Source organism: Mastacembelus armatus, chromosome 9 (genome assembly GCF_900324485.2).
Source record: "Mastacembelus armatus chromosome 9, fMasArm1.2, whole genome shotgun sequence".
Lineage (NCBI taxonomy): Eukaryota > Metazoa > Chordata > Actinopteri > Synbranchiformes > Mastacembelidae > Mastacembelus > Mastacembelus armatus.
The window spans coordinates 3232675-3253851 of NC_046641.1; the positions used below are offsets into that span (position 1 = coordinate 3232675).

Consider the following 21177-nt stretch of genomic DNA (forward strand, 5'->3'; position numbering starts at 1 on the left):
ACCCAAAGCTCATGACCATAGGTGAGGGTAGGAACGTAGATTGACCGGTAAATCGAGAGCTTCGCCTTCCGGCTCAGCTCCTTCTTCACCACAACGGACCGGTACACAGACCGCATTACTGCTGCCGATGCACCGATCCGTCTGTCAATCTCGCGCTCCGTCCTCGTGTTGGTGGAGGAGTTTAAGTATCTTGAGCTTTCTTTACCCAAAACTTAAAATCTGTGTAACCATTTCAATAATTTATCAGTTATAAAAGTGACTGTGGAACTGTATTTAATATGGATATCCAGACCTCACATGTACAACCCTATTTCTTATATTAGCACAATGAATGTTTTAAAGCACAGAAAGTTATCCAATTTTTATCCTAGGGTCCCTGGCCCATGTGCATCCTTTAAGAACACTTCAAGATTGAAGATTCTTTACTGTCATTTCTTGTCCACGTCAGAACATACAAAAATGAAATATTGTCCCCCAGCTTATTACAGCACCACAGAACAAGCATAAAAATAGATCTAAAAGATAAATAGGAGATAAAATATAACACAGGGGGGTTTGGTAGTAGTAACATTGTCAGTGCATTTGTTTATGTAGCCAATGACAGATTCCTGCAGATAAATGATACCATCCTTCATTGCCACCTCCTTAAAAATCTCCCACTGTGTGCACTCAAAGCAGTCTTGCAGTGCTGGTATTGCCTCCGGTGGCCACATTCTGACTTCTCTTATTGATAGATTTGAGATTTGGGATTGGCTCCAGCCCTCCTGCAACTCTTTAAAGGATAAGTTGTATAGATAACTGGATGGATGGATTGATGGATGGATAAATTACAGACTGGGTATGAGACCATAGATCTGTCTTTTTCACCTATAGTGCTGAAAGTTAAAAAGGTTAGGCATTATCTTACGTAAGAGCCTTATTCTAGTGCAGGCCTGGGTAATAAGGGCACATAGTGCCATAGATCACTGCAATTATGTGAAACTAGAGGAAAACAAAGACATGATTGCTCCTTAATTCTCTTTATTACGCAGAATATGATGGAACTCCTATAAGAGGCTGAAATACCACACTCCTCTATCTTCTTACATTCTCCAACCACTGCAGCTAAATAAACCAGGAGCTGCAGCCTCTGCATCTTCTCTGCTTCAGTGGTGGGATGTCTGTGTGAAAGAGCATCCCAGCTTTACCCTGATACCTGACAGTGACAGACAACCAGGCAATGTAAAGCCAGACTGCAGGCATCTTGGTTCTGTTGATCGAATGAGCGGGTGTGTAGTCATCTGCCTTTTTTGTTAAGGATTAGTCTCTTCCTGGAGACTTATTGGACATCAGAAATTATTGTTGCTCTTTAAGGTAATCATTAACTTTGAATGTGTTACATTATGCACATTTATCTCATTTGTAGCACTGCCATCTGTTATCTGTTCTGTCTCTGGCAGTGTACACCGATTCATAAAATATGCCTATTATGACTAAAATACACCTACACTGTTATTTATTCTAAATTCTGAAACCATTACTCTGTGTTTTTTGTCCTTCTGGATTGCGTGAATAATGAGTATGTATGCATGTATGTAAGGCCATAATAATGCGAACAGTCGTGGGGCAGTCGTGGCCTAACGGATAGGGAGTTGGACCTGAACATTGCATGTTAAGCAGGTCCGGCAGGAATTGTCGGTGGCACAGAGTGAATAGCCAGCGCCCTGTCCACCTTCAATACCACGATTGAGGTGAGACCCTTGAGCAAGGCACTGGACCCCCAACTGCTCCCCGTGCGCAGCAGCTATGGCTGCCCACTGCTCTGGATGTGTGTTCACAGTGTGTGTGTTCACTGTTGTGTGTGTGCACTTTGGGTGGTAATGGAATTTCCCCATTGTGGGACTAATAAGGGTAATAACTTAATAATAACGTAAACTAGTATAGAAAACTTAGTATAAGTGGTTTTGATATATTCCCATTCTAAAAGCTATTTGTGTTTATTTTAAAATGGAGAATATTCAGTGTAACATACAGACTTCTTTACTATGTTGCCAAGTGAAATTGAAATAGAGGTGACAGGGAAGGTACCTGAATGATGGAGACTGATATAAAAGGATCTGACAGAAAAACTCAGCCTCAACTCACGATGATCCGATGTCGACTACAGTCAGTGTTACAGCTGCAGATGAGTTTTTCTGACAGAGTTTCTGACAGTGTGTTTGTTCTGCACAGGAAAGCAGATGCTGCATGTTTTTGATGTGATGGACCAGTCAGCGTCTCTGTATTTTTACTGCTTTATTCGTCCATGACTCAGTGTCCAGATAACTAGTGACTTGAGTGGTAAGGAATGTATTTCTGTATTCTGCTTTATGCACAGCATAAGCGACTTTAGAAATATGGAGAATGTGAAAAGTACATTTTATTTAGGGTCGGTGTGTGTTTTCAGCATTTTAATTCAATTCAAAATAAATGGCCAGGGCTAGATCAAATAGAAAATACTGTCTATAAACTGTCATAATTTTAGTCCTTTAGACTTTTCTGAAATTAGTTTGTTTAAATCTGAATTTCTTCTCTAAAACATACCATAGGAAAAATATGGAGAAACAGCTTACCTGAGAAAAATGATGTTTGACTTAGATTTGCATTCATTTGCATTGGGATTTTGATATAAAAATGATTAAACAGCACTGACCTTGGGATAAATTGCTCTTTTCTTTTTGGTTAGTGTAGCTGGTGATACAATATGTGAAAATGCATCAAACTCCAGGAAGGAAAACAAAAACTCTCTTAAACTCCATGCTGTGCCACAGCTGGTGTTTTCACTCCCATCCATTATCATGGCTATCAAAGAACAGTCCATTACGCCTCATATCTGCTCTGCATCTGCCATGTATGCTGTTTAACAAGGCCCTTCAGACTGAGCAACACATATTTAGAAAGTATCTCTCCTGGTGAGACAGGTCCTCTCAAGTGCCTTCTCTCCAGATGGAGAGGTAGGATATATTCACGGTGAGAGGAAAGGTGCTAATGTAATCTCCTCCCAGTCTCATTGGCTTTGAAATGAAGCTGCTTAGAAACACTTAAACAGCCTGCATGCCCATGTCAGCCCAGCTCTATGAGCTCTGCAGCCACCTGCCTTGGTTCTGATAAATAAAATGAACGGTGGCTCAGAGCACTTCTAACTTTTAAATGGCATCTAATCTGATTGTTCCAAAAGAGCTGAGAGAAATGCTGAGTGGGGAAAAAACAACAGTATCATATAGTGAGCTGAGCAATGACACTCAGGCCTCAGCAGTCATGCATTCATCCTATGCTTAATCTAAAAGCGTTTTCTGGTCAATGACGTTATGTTTTTTCTTAGTACAGCATGAGAGATGGTGACGGTGGGAGATGTGTGAAAATTAGCACTCATAGTGTGAATATTTCATAGCTAATGTTGAATTCAGGTACAGGCTGTAACGTATGAACAGATTTCCTTGATGTGATGTGGGTAGGTTAGACGTGTTTCCTAAACCTGTTATTCACAGAGCTGCTGTGTAGAAGCAAGTCTGAAATGGCGGGATACTCAAAACGCTTTGACATTACAGTTGACAAAACACAGCTGCTGAATTCTCAGAAAAGTGAACCACTAAAAACTATGTGCGTAAGCCTGGATCTTAGACTTTTTAATCAGAGAAGCCATGTGTGTCTCAATATTTTTCACTGTGGTTGTTAATCACTGGGACTGAAGGTCAAACCAGGACAGCTGTAGACAAGAACATCTACAACCTGGCTGACTGTCCTGAACTGTCCTGTGGATGCCATGAAAGAAAAACCAACTCAATAAAATAGTCTGAACTTTAAACATGTTCTCAAAGATTAAGCAGGTAGCAGCTTCTCATTATGCACTTTTTTGACTCATTATGCCTTGAAGAACAATACCACAATGTTGTGTCTTTTTATTAGTGTTCACTGCAACTTTAAACTACAGTCCAGCCTGTAAAATAACCCACCAGACAATGTTTTTTCCAGAGTCCATCACAGTCATTAATGGGAGAAGCGTGTCTGGCATATGTGATTTAACAAATTGCCTCCCCTTTTTCTCACTTCCTCTGTTTTCCCATTCTCTTTTCTAGCCAACCCTGCAATCAAAGATCTCAAGCTGTTGCTCTTAGCTTTGTGTCACTTTCCCAACTCCCCCTGACCCTTAAATAGATCTATTACAGTCTTAATAGCATGCTCAGAGACGGGCAAATTACAACAAGCTGAACAAGGTCTTCTTCAATAGGGAACAAAGGGCAAAGTCTGTGCCTGTGCATGCTAACTGGTTCAATTTAAACCCTAGATTGGACCAGCAGGCGAGCTATTTGTTTCCAGCTATTGCCAGCTCTGCTCAGGACATTACAGCTCCACTTACTGCACATTTCCTAACTGTTTCCAATTTCAAATACCAATCTTATCTGGGCTTTGACGAGCATACCTCTTTTATTGCTTCAAGGGGATAAAAACAGTTGAGTGATGATTTCAGTCTGGAAGCCCATTTCACCATTATGGTAGATCCCACAGTTGCAACTTACCAAACATTTTGTTTCATGCAGGTTTGGATTTGTCATATGCTCAGTCTGACTGTGCCCTGCTGCTGAAGGGATGGAGAAGGAATGAGCTCAACTTGCTCCATCTGAGTCAGATAGATGGCTGCTGGTTAATTTAGCATGAACACTGGCCCTGCACCACCTCTTTCCTGCAGTCCACCAAGAGGACTACAGTGCTGATCATTCATACTGCCACCATGTTCCTTCCCTTGGGCTCAGGCAATAGGTCTCCATTAGCTGAACAATAACTGGAGATTTGCTAAGGAGCAAATTAAATAACTCAGCACCAAATAAGAAACCCCAATCTGTGGCTTATTGGCAAGTCACTGTGCAGGCAGATGTGGCAGATATAGATTAGCTAGATGTTACCATCTTCTTGTTTAGCATCCCTCAGTTTGGTGTCCCCCTACAGGTCTGGCGCACTTCCATTGCAGCGTTTCTCTTTTGCGTGTGTTTTGGCTGTTGCAGCTCGTTTGCCCTTGTCAGCCACCGTAGTAAATGGCTTTAGTAAGCAGGAAGAGTTAGCTGATAATGCTAGTTTTATTCACCTCATATTAACCACTCCATCCATAGTTCTGGTGAAAAGATTCATGTTCCTTGCATCAACACATTTACATAACAGACTTACATAAATCACTGCAGACACACTCCTCTAAGGACTAAACTAGTAGAAATTCTCCTAAATGACGCTACAGATTCCTAAAGTCAGACAAACAACTCTTAGTCCTTTGATGAGGTAATTGTACATATGGTGTAACACCAGTTTAGGGCAAGGTATCCTGCCGATGGCTATTTTTTATTTACTGTAGTAAGTGATTAGTCCATGTGCATCAGGATCAGATTTTTGTGGCAGGTTGTAAAGCACAGATGTGACACATTCTGTTCCAAAGACATGATGGATTTGTCAGACAGACTTACCACTTGAGTCACAGCTTGCATGTTGTTTGTGTGAGTGTCTACAAGGTCTCTCTTCACATTGCATATGCGCACAGAATGATTGCACAAAAAATAAGAGACTTGCTCAGGGAGGATAATTATGTATTTCACTAGATTTACAGATTTAGTGCGACACAACTTGCAATTAGCAGTTTGCAGGGAAATACAGTATCATATATATTAACACCTTATCTAGCTTCACATCTCCCATCTCCTTTTCATCTGGTTATAACTTACACAGTTTCTGTATACTTTGTAAGGTCTACGTTTCTGTTTATGAAAGTGGGTATGGTCTTCTATTGTAAAAATAATTAGATATTCTACATAATATCATAATTATGTGAATAATAACAATTTTATCATAATGATAATGATAATACTAACTAGCGAAACCGCTGTTGCTGGATTGTTTGAATTTGAGTTCACTTAGTAACTACTGTTAAATGCTCATTTTCTGTCTTCTTCTTCTCCTTTCGGCTGCTCCCTTCAGGGGTCACCACAGCGAATCATCTGCCTCCATTTAACCCTATCCTCTGTATCCTCCTCACCCACACCAACTATCCTCATGTCCTCCTTCACTACATCCAAGAACCTCCTCTTTGGTCTTCCTCTAGGCCTCCTTCCTGGCAGCTCTAACCTCAGCATCCTTTTCCCAATGTATTCACTGTCCCTCCTCTGAACATGTCCAAACCATCTCAATCTGGCTTCCCTGGCTTTTTCTCCAAAACATCTAACATGAGCTGTCCCTCTGATGTCCTCATTCCTGATCCTATCCATCCTCGTCACTCCCAGAGAGAACCTCAACATCTCCAGCTCTGCTACCTCCAGCTCTGCCTCCTGTCTTTTTCTCAGTGCCACTGTCTCTAAACCAGACAACATTGCTGGTCTCACCACTGTCTTGTCCACCTTTCCTTTCATTCTTGCTGACACTCTTTTGTCACACATCACACCTGACACTTTCCTCCACCTGTTCCAACCTGCTTGCACACGTCTCTTCACTTCTTTTCCACACTCTCTGTTGCTCTGGACTGTTGACCCTAGGTACTTAAAATCCTCCACCTTCTTCACCTCTACTCCCTGTAACCTCACCGTTCTACTTGAGTCCCTCTCATGTACACACATGTACTCTGTTTTACTGCGGCTGACCTTCATTCCTCTCCTTTCCAGAGCAAACCTCCACCTCTCTAGATTTTCCTCCACCTGCTCCTGCTCTCACTACAGATGACAATGTCATCTGCAAACATCATGGTCCACAGAGATTCCTGTCTAACCACATTTGTCAACCTGTCCATCACCACAGCAAACAAGAAGGGGCTCAAAGTCGATCCTTGGTGCAGTCCCATCTCCACTTTGAACTCCTCTGTCACCCCTACGGCACACCTCACCACTGTCTTACAGCTCTCATACATGTCCTGCACCACTCGGACATACTTCTCTACCACGCCAGACTTCCTCATACAAAACCACAGCTCCTCTCTCAGCACCCTGTCATACGCTTTTTCCAAATCTACAAAGACACAATGCAGCTCCTTCTGGCCTTCTCTGTACTTCTCCATCAGCATTCACAAAGCAAATATTGCATCTGTGGTTCTCTTTCTTGGCCTTAAACCATACTGCTGCTCACAAATGCTCACTTCTGACCTCAGCCTAGCCTCCACTACTCTTTCCCATAACTTCATTGTGTGACTCATCAGCTTTATTCCTCTGTAGTTTCCACAACTCTGCACGTCTCCCTTGTTCTTAAAGGTGGGCACCAGTACACTTCTCCTCCATTCCTCAGGCATCTTCTCACTCTCCAAGATCTTGTTAAGTATAAACATTCATTATCTGTGTCATCTGTAAATATAAATGAGCTCTTATCAATCTTCAAAATAACTTTACATAAAGGTCAGGTTGAACATCTTAAAATTAATTTACACAATTATGAAAACATTAAAATGCCAAAGCAATTAATCACAAACCATTATCAACACCCAAACCTATCAGTTGTCAAGTATTTGATTTAAAAATATTAAGAAAGTATCACTCAGTGTTGTACATCATTGTGGAATGCGGCCTCGAATCAATCAGACTGTAATAAGAAAATGTAAAAGTCTGTCACAGAAATTGCCAAATTATATTCTTGTCTGGCTGACTTCGTCATTCAACAAACATGAGAAAACAAATCATTAGCAGATTGAAGGCATTTATCAAATATGAATGACAATCAAAGTTCCAGAATTAAGGTCAAGCAAACACAAAAGTAAAAGTTAAATCAGATTAAATCAATTTCTCAGTTTTCTCCAGCAATCATCATAACAAAAGGTTATTTTGTTTATTTTGTAATAAGAATTACTGCCTTTCTTCGCTGAGCTACTGTTGCTTGAACCCCCCTGCTACACAGACATCACCTGCTGTGGCTGGGGAGGCAGCGTGGATAACCACATCCTGTGTCTTGCACTGCAAGTGGCAGACTTTTGGTGCAAAACCATGGTTCAAGGGTCTGGTGTACAGGGTGGTAAACTCACGTCAGATCACAGGATGGTTTGTGTCTACAGCCCTATGTTGAAACTAAAAAAAAATCAGTGTAATGAGGTGCTGAGATGAGACAGTTGTCATTATATTAATTAAAACACCTTTGGCGTCTTTTTTTGTTTCAGTAGTTTATCTATTTGTTAGTTTATTTCAAAACTTACCTCTGTGACTGTAAGATCAAATGGAGACATCGGACTGCATTTCTTCCACATGCATCAGCCACACAACCTGTTACTGCAGTTTGTAGTAACTAAATTCCAACTTAACCCAAATAAATGAGACTGCAGAGCACATTTTTCTTCTTAGGCATCCTCTCCTGAGCTTTTCTCAGCTAAGAGACAAGCTAACTAAAACAAATGAGCCTCACTGCGATGCCTTAGAAAGTAGGAAGTAAAGGTGATGGAGGGGAAGCACTGCAGAGGCCTGAAGGTTCCTGGCACTTCATCGCTCATGCAGGGCAGTGCCATGAGGGAAGAGCCTCAGGTGGCTGGAATGATGGATACTGGGCCCACTGTATAATCTCTCACCCTTTCAAAAACTGTTTAAGAAGCAAGCTGTCAAAGGGCCACTACAGAGAAGACCCTCTGACTACTGTAGAACTTTAATGTCAGCCCATGACTGTGTCTGGGGACGACCCTGCAAAATTGAAATCTCACAGTTGGTGGTGACTGACTGACAGACTGGTTATTGTACAGCTTATCAGGAGGAAAATGCAAGGGAGCGAGTGGCCTTTCTCTCTCTCTTTGGGGAATATTGCACAGTTAGAAGGAAACGGCTGACATCAACATCTGACAAGTAAGTTGCTACCAAATGGCAATTTTTTTAACATCACCCTGCTTCTACCCTGAAAGAAGAAAATAATATTATTTCTCATTTTCAGCAGCTCATGCCATGGTGCAGTGACTGAGTGAACGTTCAAGTCATAGAGGAAATCTGATTGAAGAGAATGTGGAAATGTGATTCAATGTGAGCAGGATGACATTTATTTTCTCTTGGCCTTTTGTTGTGAGAAATTTAACTGTGAGTGTGTGTGACACTGCTGCTGGTGTGAATGTGAGGTAATCAAAACAGGCCACAATAAGATTATTACAACATGACAGCCATTGCATAGTGTGCTCATAATTTGCAGCAACAGCGGGGGGGACGCAATACCACCACTACCACTGACACTGAGAACCTTGTTGATGTATGATTTCAACATTGACAGTTTTTGTTTACAAAATTTGTTTGCTGGCAAATAAATCAAACGTCAAGGTCTCTGGGACTGTATATGACCTAAGTTGAGTCTTTACTCTCAGCTATGAATTTTTCTCTTACTTGTCTGACTGGCTGAAATGACAGTAAACTGATTACTTTGCCCAGACAAAAGACTTTGGTGACTCCCTGAATTGCCCAGCAGCACTATCACGGTTGGGTTGTGTCTTTTAATGAAATGTCACCAAATGGACTGCCAAGAAATTTGGTAACAATCACCATCGAGTCAACATCTTATTATTCCAGTATTTGATTTTATGATTTTTATGACTTAAGAATAATTACATTACTAAATACTGAGCAGCATAAGTATTTTGTTATACAGTAGTATGCTGTAATTTTCGTTTACTCTGCTCAAAGAGCCTTTAAATAACCAAATCCTCCACACCCACAGGTTGCATCTTTTATATTTAACATGCACACTTTAACATTACTTTTATCAAACCCATCACATAATTATTACAGAAAAAAACTGCATCACATTGTTGTAATACTGGGTGTTGCAATAATGTGAGGAATGAATCAAGAAGGGCCACTTGAGTGCATTATCAGTGTGGGTTTGTGTAATAGATCCATGAAATGTTAGGGTAATTAGACTGCCAAAAACTGCATTGCATTTTGTAATACTGTGAGGCAGGATTTTACAGCTCTGGAAAGTTATCACATTAACATTTTATTTTCTCTCTCAATAATTGCCAGGTAAATGCAAGCATTAACCTTATACAGTAATCTAGCAGGAAGAGAACACTTTAACTGATAAACACATTGTGTTGTTGGATGACACTTCTAGTAAATCCAGGTACAATGGGTGTGTTTTTTTTCTCTCTCGACAACCCTGCAAATTTTGTTTTTTTGCTTGTTTGCTTGCAGGAGCCCTATATCTCACACCCCCCTAGCACACCAGCACAGTGGTCTCTCCGATATGAAGGAGCAATGGTTTTCACTCAGTGATAATATTGGTGTAAACAGACTTTATTGGCAGGATTCAGGTTGGAGCACTTAAGTCATCTTTGGAAAATTGTATAAAGTGTATAACTGTATAAATGTAAAAACACTCCTTTAGGAAAGGTGTCTTAAGTACCAACTTTCAGATTCAGCTGTGAAATGTATTTCCCTGGGATATGAAATGCATGACATTTCATTGTGTGCACCGTTTTGATTTTTCTGATTTTTGCCACTCCATCTTTGCCTCTATCAGCTAAGGAAATCTTGAAAATGAAAATAAATGCTCAGCTACAGCACTGAATTGCATCTGCATGAAGAAAATGTCTTTCTAGCTTTGACAGCAGATTCTGTATTGATTCTTTGCAGGAGAGTGAAAATCATGTTGGTGTATAATCATTTAAAAATGCCAGATTTTATGTACATTTTTCACTAGAGTATCTTGGTATGAAAAGCAGCATTTTAGAGGTCTGTTCATTGTCTAGCTTTTCATATGTGTTTCTGTTTGATTCCAGGTCTGAAGCGGAGCTACACTTGTGAAGTCTGCAGTGTCACACTGAACTCGGTGGCACAGTACCATGCACATCTGCAGGGCTCAAAGCACCAAAATAAGTAAGCAGCAACAGAGCACATTTTCACTGTTAACTATTAATGCTGCCATGCAAAATGCTAAATGCTACGCCTCAGTCTTTGGCATGAAATATGATGTTTTCTTCCCATCTGCATCCTCTAAATCCCCTACTTCTCAAGCACGCCTTTGCACTTGAGATCCTGTGCAGTTCACATTACATTCATAAATGATAGATGAATGAAATGAGTTGAGGGCATCCTTTAAGTTCAGTCTGCAACTTCAGGAAAATTCTCTAATTGAGCCCATTCCTGCTTTTATAGTGTAGCTAACCTGTGGCTGTGGTGCTTGCAGGAGCCACTATCATGCTGAGAATCGACAAACTTTTTCAGCTGGAACTCATTCTCCAACAGACAGCTACAAAACAAAAGCTCATATAAAAACCAACACACAGCCACTTCCCTGTTAGTCACAACAGGTATCCTAAATGAACACTGGGTGAAGATTTTGAGCATTCATGCACCATTAAGCAAATCAACAATTTTTTTCTAAGCAAATAGGACTGGTACTGAAGTGAACACAAAAGAAATGGAAAAAAAAATATATATATATACATACACATATTTGTAAGAGAGCATTTTTAAAATTATTATGTGCTACGATTATTTCATGGTTGTTGCACGTACACCACCACCATGACCTGGGTAGAACTCATGTGACATGATTAACAAGATCTTAAAAAGCTAATGACAGAAAAACAATAATTGAAAGAAATATTTCTCAATTTAAAGACAGTGTACACTGGATAGACACTGCACTTGCTGGATGGTAAGAAACAGCCTTCAAATGAATGCTGATGTCATGTTTGTTGGATGTGTAACAGACTGTAGTATGCTAACATAGTAATAACATTAGGTGGGATTGAAAAAACTTTTATATTCACCGTAATGAGTTATTCTCACATCTTGCATTCCTAGCTGATTTCTAGGTGCAGTTATGTCTTTTTCCATTAGTCCTTACTATTGGCAAGGGTCAGCAGCTCAAGTTGGGACATGTGTGCATATGTCACACCATCAAATAGGGAGGAAAGTCCACCAGCTGCATAGCTATATGGTGCTTCTTTGCTTAGATAAACTAAAGGCAGGAGAGAAATTGAGAAATTCAATTTTGAGGCAGGAAGACTCAAATTACCTGTTCATGACAGGTTTACTAATGAGAAGTGTGATCGATACTCCTGTAATAATCCAAATACACGATGACAACAACCCTGATGTTTAAACTGTCTGATTTACTGGTTGCCCCTAGAGCAGGAAACACTAACTTCATGGACTTTGTCTTAAGATTTACTTGTTTGATTTGGGTTTAGGGTATATTTCTTCCTTATCTTTTCTTTACATTCTCTTAGTTGTGTTCTGAGATTTTCTGAAGAAGAGAAAACCCAAAGTAGCTTCTCTCTTTTTGACTGGTGGAGAGTCACTATCTTGCCAAGACTAAAATAGCCAGGCAGCTTTGCGTGGTATCTAGCTGAGTAGGAGAGAAGGAGCAGCAGAGAAGCAACGAGATGCTAGGCTGGTGGGACCACACAGTGTGAGTGGAAAGGAGAAGGAACCCATTTGACCTGTAGATGAGGGGAACTGCTGGAGTCCTGGAAAATATTTTGGCCTAGTTTAGCAACATTCATTAGACTGAATGGGTGTCTTGGAACATAGTCCAGTTCTCATAGTACCCTCCTGCCTTCACTCAGCAGCCAATAGAGCTAGCTATTTTTGCTCTGAGAGCTGTAAACAACACAGATTTGGACTTTTTCTGCTTCTGAAATAAAAAACAATATCTCCCTCAGTTTCAGGGTCTGAAGGTACTGTTCAGCACTGCCTTTTAGTGTGTTTATAATGCCATGCATGTCCTTCTGAGAATATGAATTAGCAAGTAGGGCCTCAGGTTTCCTAAATCATATATCAGATGCATACTGCTGTTATCATAAAGCTGATGCATAGTGTAATTTAATATAGTGACTACTGGAATGTTTAAACCTCTCTTCAGAGTGATGAGTGAAATTGCAGTAATTGGTTGTGACTGTGTTATTGCACACACTAATGTTCAAATTCAGCACTAAAGCGAGGCTTGTTGCCTAATTATCCCACTCATATCGATTGTCACTATGCTTCATATAAATTATTTTCAAGTATCAATGATCTGTCCAGTGGGTGTTCTCATATTTTTCTGGATCAGTGAAATGTATGACCTACAAATGGCATTAGAGGAAAAGTTAAAGCTAACACTAGGATTTATCATCTGGGGACCATGAATGCCTGGCATTACACTATACAGCTGCTCAGATATTTCAGTCAAATCCATCCAATAGCCAAAGCACTAATGTGGATAAAAATCTATATTTGAAGGGCTTTGAGCTTTAGTTTCACTGCATGGATATATTTTAGATTATCTCCTCAGTGTGGTGATATGGCAGGGGAGATTAAGTGGTAATGTGTAGGATGCGGTGCTCAGACTCACACTGTGCTATACAAGAAGAACCTACTATAATATATACTGCATTCAGGTTCAGTCCAGCTGGTTGTTCTGTCTACCAGGAGCAGCAGGATGTATTCTGTTTATCTGGGTAGTTTGCACCACAGTCAGCCCAGAGACAGCAAACAGAAAGCTATATTGTAATGTCAAAATCTGTTTTCCCCCCGACAGTGCCTTGTGTCTTCTCCTCATGGCCATCAACAGAACAAGCACCTGTGCTTTCATCTGTCCACTTTAGCACCCGGTGCTTAGACATCACACATACCTCTTTTTAGAAACAGGCCCACAGCAGCACAGAGAAAGGCATATGCATTCTCCAGTTCAGCTCAGTTCAGCTGCCTGACATTTCCCCAGAATTGTTCCTTTGCATTTGCTCATTCACTATGCCCAATTTACTGGAAGTTCACCTGTGACTTGCTTCTCGAGAAAGTCTGGATTTTTTTCACTGGATGGCAAACTATTTCTGCTTCAGTTCAATTACTACAGATGCATAGCCAAATTATATTTGGAATAAATATTTGTGCAGAGGTGATGGTGTGCATGTACTGTATGTGCAAGTGTGGGAGAGAAATCCGAATTGCATTTTTTATATTTTTACTCTCTTGAAGATTTTCCACATTAAATTAACTACTGATGTTACAATGATAGGAAACTTAAAGTCAGGACAGGATCACAGCTATAATGGTGGACAGTAATGTCATTTACTGTAGAAGTCAGCTCCCTCCTCTAAGGCCCAGATTGACCTTACTTTAACAATAGCTTTGGAGAAATGTAAGAGTTTTTAATAACAGCAGCAGTTTCCACACTTATATACATATTACAAATTAGATGTTTGAGTCTGGTTCTATAATTCTTTTCTAATTTTGACTGTATTAAGGGAAATATACAAAATCTAAATGAAAATAATTTTGTGTTCTTCACTTGAATATAACATATCTGATACCACGTTACAATGTAGGAATATTTATAACTTTTACTTATACTTACTTCACACAAACAAACTAAATGAAATAAAACTATAGAGTAAGCAGATTTTTTAAACAATACTATATATTCAAAAAAGTATTGTTCTGCAATTAAAAGTTCATCTCTGTTTGCTCCCCATGATGAGTGAGCACATCTGCCTATAAAATCAAGGTGAACTGATCTTTATTATAATTTGATCAGTTGGTAAAAAGGGTATTTTTGTTATGAATAAAAACAAATCCCAAGCATTAGTTACTTATTAAGCATTAGGTTATCAAGCAGTCAATGAACTGCTTTGTAAAACGCACAAATGCATTTTGGTTCATGGGTTTATCCTCACTAACAGCTAGTTGGTTAGTGCTTCACTTCTAAAAATAAACAGTAATTCTTAGCATGGCTGTTATTCTTTCTTTTTATATGTCCATTCAAAATACAAAAAGCTTTCTGTCAGACTCTAACTTGTGGCAATGATAGATACGGAATCAAACTGATTATCAGTGAAAAACACCTTCCTTTCACAATCCCATCTAATCTGTGACTCTACTCATTTAAACTCTACCTTTTTCAGTTTTCAAAGTATTGTCAATCAGTTCTGTTAATGTTTTTTCACGCTCAGCTCCATAATCAAAAAAGTCTCAACACTGCATGGTATTCTTCAGTGATTTCTCACCCACTGCCTGGAATCACTGCTACACTGCAGCAATCCAACAATGGAGAATTCCTTTGGGTGTCATTGACAGGTCTATCCACAGTCTTCCTTTAGTGCTCTCTCTGGCATGGTAGTTAATGTGAAAGGCTAGCCTGGGGAGCAATCAGCGCCTCGAGGACCGTCTCCTGCCTGCCACAAATCACCATCACCAATTCCTAACTTCCATTCAATTTCTTTTAAGTAAGCCATGCACATGTAAAAGATCACATCTTCAAAGCACAAAAGAATGCTCCCTAATGAGCGCTGACAGTTTCTCTCATTGCAATTTAGACAATATGCCATATTTACTTGGCTCATAGGGAAACAAGATTCAGCTGGTCACATTTGTTATCTGTGCAGCTTTAACAGGCTGGTACAGCTATAGTAGAGTTACAGTTTCTGCTGGGAGACCGGCTGGTGCTTATTTAGGCATGGAAACCAAATGACCATTAGAATATTCCTGGAAAACAGCCAGCCAATATATTCACATTTGAAAGTGAAACCTCAAAAACCTCTTAACATTTGCATTTTAAGACCAAAGGCGTCAGAACGGCTACAATGCTGGCGCCGATCACAGAGAAATGTGGCCTGCCTTTCAGAGGGCAAAACTAATTAATTCATTGTCACTCACCTACAATCCATTGCATGCTATTAACTTGTTTAATGGTGCTTTTAGGTGATAAGTCCCTGGTGTAGTAAGTATCACAGACCCATGACAAGCCAGTTGGAAGTTGTAAATAAGTTTTGCTGCTACTAAATTGCAGCGTTTGATTGTGTTAACAGATTGAATCTATTGTTAATTGAAGAGAGGCATATGCCAGGAAAGTGTGGAACATGCTGTGCAGTCATTCATAATTTTACATTATGCACATTCATCTGCATTATTTTTAGAAAACTATAAAATCTGAATTTTTGTGAAGTTAACTTTGTGTCTTTTTAGAGCACATTTATCACACTTCAATCAAAATTCAAGTTGGTGTGGTTGAGTCAGAACATTTTAGTTGCAAGTTAAACTTTGCATACGTTGATGGATCAAGAGTTTCTATAGGCTGGTTTGACTTGGATTGACAGCATGGTAGCACCCACAATGCCCTCACACCCAGGAAACACTGGACTGGAGACGAGACAACGTGCTGAGCTACATGGACAAAAGTTAGCATTATTAATAGACATCCTTTTACAGTATAATGATTTTTAGTATTTATATCTCCCATTTAGACAGTGAGTACTATTGTCATGTTTTCATACTGCAGAAAATCAAATTAATTAAAATATATTCTTTCATATTATAACACTTTGGCAGTTCACTTTGTACCATACTCTATGCCTTTTTTAGCTAAAAGCATGGAAGATACCCCTGACATATTTGGCACAGGTACCTACAGCATCCCTATCCTCCAAAGCTGATTAGGGGTCAAGTTTCTCTCTGTACTTAAGAGGCGTCAATTCCAGATTTTAACAATAATTTGCAGTCTCTGTACAGACATGGAATAAAGACGTGCCTGCACAGATGAAGTAAACAGCACTTGAAAAGTCAATAAAGCAAGTTGTAATACAGAGCTGTTACACCACTCCAAAAATGTCCTCAGAGGTGCACCACCCTGGAAATAAGAGACATGATAACGTGAATACATTCAGTATGACGTTTCTACTGTACTTCCTTTTTTGGCATAACAATATGGCTCTTTTATGTAGAAAAACTATTAGATCTCATTTAGGTGAAACAATAATTATTTTCAAATCATCAATGTAGTTTAACAAAAATGGTTTCTTAAATGTGAGCACGCACAGAGCTGTGCATGAAATTAGCACCTGCACAATCGACACACTGCAAGGACAACCACACTCTCCATTCTGATCTAAGACGCTCTCAGGTCTGTCAGAGTCAGTGTTTTGGACTGAGAGATCACTCTGTCATTCTCCTGTACAGGGTGGATCCTGAAATGCTTGTTGTAGGTTTATACTTAGGATATTTTCAAGGGTGTCCCACACTTCCATTCTGCTCAACTACACCTAAGCTGTCGAGTAATGGTGCACCAGTTCTGTCTGAAAAGTGGAACTGAATCACCTCACAGAGAAAGCCATTTCCTACACTCTAAGGAATGTCCATGTAAGATGCCCAGGCTCAGAGAAACTCTAATTCATGACATATAGACACTTAAAAATGAGTTACCACTTTGCAGTCAAAGAGAAACTTCAATCGATAGAAACTCTTCATCCATCAGCACAGATCCCACTAATTACATCGTTAGATCAACTTGCCACCAATGCAAAAAGTTGGTTTGATTTTTGATTGCAATGAGAAATATGCACTCAAAAATGTCTTTGCATAAAATGTTTCCAATGTTTCAAAAATGTACTTTTGGCCAAGAGAAGTGAGTAAAAGAAATTATTTTGGATGAGCCGACATACACTAAGAATTAGTCCTACAGTAACTTGTCCCCTCATTAACTGTTTTTTTTTTTTTTCGCAGTAAGACTGTGACATCAGTGCATTTTCACATTTGACTCTGGGAGGAGTACAATTTCTGACTCTTCGCCTTGCCTCACATCTCCATCTGTGCGTTTGACTTTTTTCAGTTGGAATTGCCCTGAATGTTAATGTCTATTAAAGAGCAGATCCCTTCACAACAGGTAAAATTCTGTCAATACCAGTGACTGAAAGTCAAAAAACAGGTGCACTGTATTTTCCAACTCACCATGTAATGTAATGTTCCAGTGGGGACCATTACATTACATGTTACATTACATTACATCACTAGGTGAAATTGACAACCAGGTTATCTTCCTTTGACAAAAACACACATTCATTTAACCATAAAAGTAACTTGAAGTTTTCTGTACTTAGCTTTCAATTTTTATTTTCATACCACAAGGTCATTTATGACTGTACAAGTCTACTTTGCCATCTAGATGTTAAATGTTGACATGTCTTGCTGTTCCCGGTCTATTATTATTATTATCTATTATATTATAATTTATATTATTATATTATAATATTATCTATTATCTATCTATTATTATTAGTATTAATATTTACATCTTCATCTCATGAATTGATGATGATAGCCAGTGCATCCTACCTGTCTTTACAAATACTTGACTAGAAAAATGATACAGTTTTGTTGCTGTGTTCTTGATCTTCAGCTAACAACTTCAAAAACACTACCCAAGCTTTTAAAAAAAAAAAGCTTGGGTAGTGTTTTTATTCCCTCCTCAGTGGGGAGCTGTGGGAAAATGACTTGGAGCACCTGTGGTTCTGAGGGCACTGGAAAGCTAAATATTGAGCACATAGAGTGCATTGTGTGCTGAAGCAGAAAACAGCTAAGGTTGAGGCAGTGGGAGTTTTCAGTGCTCATATTTTCTCAGCTCTCGTCTCCTGTGTAATGATTCTGTGATTTACAACAATGCACAGTGGGAGCTCTACAGAGGGCCAGGCAACTTTTACACCTTGCTCCCATTAGCTGCTCAGTGGAGGGATTCTTAAAAACCTTTTTATGTCTATGAGATGGGTGTGTAATGATGACAATAGCGACTCCCTGGTATGACCGTCATCATGGGTTCGATAGTGCAAGGGTAAAAGACACAAAGCGATTGTTATGCATTTCATTATTCAGCCTCATTTCCCCAATCATCAAGCCTGTGATTAATTCCTGATAGCACCTAGAGATAACTCAGGAACCTAGTTGACCACAGACCAGTCAAATGTTATCCATCTAGTAGGGCAGCTATCTGTCAGTTTATACTCTTTCTTATTATCTTTCTCTCTTTAACTCCTCTGATGCTTGAGCATACTGAAACTAATGTTAGATAAGAACCAATCACTGTTTTTGTACTGTAAGTCAAATAGATTTTTATTTATATAACCCTCCTCACGGGGCTTCACAATTTGCATTAGCATATTGAATGATATCCTCTATCCTGCAGCTGATGTAACTTATACTAAACCATAAACATACAGTTCATTAAGAAAATATTCAGACCCCCTTCACTTATTTCAACTTATGAAACACCTTTAGCAGCAGTTAGAGCTTCGAGTCTTTTTGGGTATGATGCAAAAAGCTTTGCACATCTGGACTGGAGGATATTCTGCCATTCTTCTTTGCAAATCTTGGTCAGGTTGGATGGGGACCGTCAGTGGACAACCATTTTCAGGTCTCTCCAGAGACATTTGACAGTCAGGGTTTCCTCAACCACTCCTGTGTTGTCTTGGCTGTGTGCTTAGGGTTGTTGTCACGTTGGAAGGTGAACCTTCAGCCCAGTCTGAGGTCCTGAGCGCAGGGGAACAGGTTTTCATTGAGGATGTCTCTGTGCTTGCTGCATTCAGCTTTTCCTCAACCCTGGCCAGTCTCCCAGTCCCTGCTGCTGAAAAACACCCCTACAGCTTGATGCTGCCACCACCATGCTTCACTGTTGGGATGGTGTTGGGCAGCTGATGAGAGGTGCCTGGTTTCCTCCAGACATAACGTTTAGAACTGAGACCAAACAGTCTTGGACCAGACCAGAGAATCTTGGTACTCACACATTGATAGTCGTTCAGGTGCTTTTTTGCAACCTCCAAGCAGCTTCCGTGTGTTTTGCAGAGGAGAGGTTTCCATCTTTTCACTGTCATAAAGTCCAGATCGGTGGAGGTGTAGAAACATCTCAGCAATGATCAGGAGAAATGTGAGGCTCCTGAGCAAATTTTCACATAATACAAAGGGTCTGAAGGTCTTTTTTCTTTTTAATGGATTTACAGATATTTCTAAAATTCTGTTTTCTCTTTGTCATTATGTGTGCCTTCTCGTTTTTAGGTCAAATCATTTCACTACTCATCCAAGTAGCGTCATCAGTCACCTAAAAACTAGAAGTCCAATTGCCATGACTCAACCTCTAGATAACTTCACCTGGCTGACTGAGAGTCTGGAGGAGACTGAGCAACTTACATGTGCTGCCAAACAGCATGTAAAAACAAACACATAGAAGTTAAAGAGAGACAAGGACAATAGGAAGAAAAAGAGACAAAGGAACAGGTTGACACTCATGGAAGGCAAAGATCCAAGGCAACATGGACAGTGAGGGGAAAGACAGAGGTCCTAGGACAACTGATTGGTCCAGTACAGAGAACCTGAGTGAAAAGACAGGACAGGGAGGAGAAGACACAGAGAGTGTAGAGGCTTAGAGAGATGCTATGGTTTTCAGAATTGTTTGCATAATCTCATCGTCACCACAACAATTCAATGATTTAAGAGACATAGTCTCAAAATTTGTTAAAAAACTGCTTAAGAGCAGTACAGCTGGGTGCAGGTTTCTTGCATTTCTGGTTCTGGTAGTGAGGAGCAAATTAATCCAGGTGACAGAGCTTGAATGTCACTGGAAAGTCACTGATACACTTTTCAACGGGGCATGTTGTGATATGAACCAAGGACCAAGAGCGCCACCAAGCTCAGCAAGAACATTGCAGGAAAGTGATCTGACTGCTACCTGACACTAACAGATGTGATAGGGGAGACAGGCTGATCAGAAACCACTAACATGCTGGAGAGAATCAGGTCAAGGTGTTACCACTGCACTGTGTAGGTTCAACACACAAACTGGGTGAAACCAGGGAATTAGTAAGTGCTGTGAAGCCATCACAGGCCTTATACAGATGCATACTGAAGTATGATCTTATTAAAATCTCAACAGAATGAGTAACAAGGCCTGAAATAAATTCTTCTGAAAACTGCAAGTAAGGATCATGTGGTTTACAGACTACCCATCAGAGTCTGTTGCCCTGGTGACAGCTGTATTTATAGTTGGTGGAGATGGTTTTAATACAAGAGCTTTAAAAAGAGTTTAAAATAATATAAGGGTTGGATGCTAAATTGAAATGAAACCTGTAAATTAAGGCAACCACTTTGTTACCACTTTGTTTAGTTGTTTTACTAACTTTTTTAAGTCTGCTGAGACATGCTTTGCAGTTGTTAACTAGAGATGAGTTTTGAACTCTCAAGATATTCCCTGAGATGAAAAAGCTGATATTGTGGCAGAATTCATGTGAGAGTTCAAATTTAATATAGAGTTTAAAATTACTCCCAGACTGTTGACTTGATTTAGCTTTGTTTGACAGCTATAGCATTTTGCAGAGCTCTGGGTCCTTTTAATGCTTGGGGCCAATCAGGAATATTTCAGTTTTGTCCTTATTTAACTTTTAAAAATAATTTTAATGTGCCAAATCATAGAACTCAAGAGACAATGTGAGAGCCATGAGAC

At 39.7% G+C, this 21177-nt stretch overlaps 1 protein-coding gene across 1 annotated transcript in view; it reads left to right on the forward strand.

Annotated features, from left to right (window-relative positions):
- zmat4a (zinc finger, matrin-type 4a) overlaps positions 1–21177 on the forward strand; it is a 139465-nt gene that overhangs the window by 109870 nt on the left and 8418 nt on the right. The window contains exon 6 of the mRNA XM_026321838.1: positions 10712–10808. Coding sequence (XP_026177623.1) covers positions 10712–10808 — 97 coding nt within the window. The remainder of the gene's footprint in view (positions 1–10711; positions 10809–21177) is intronic.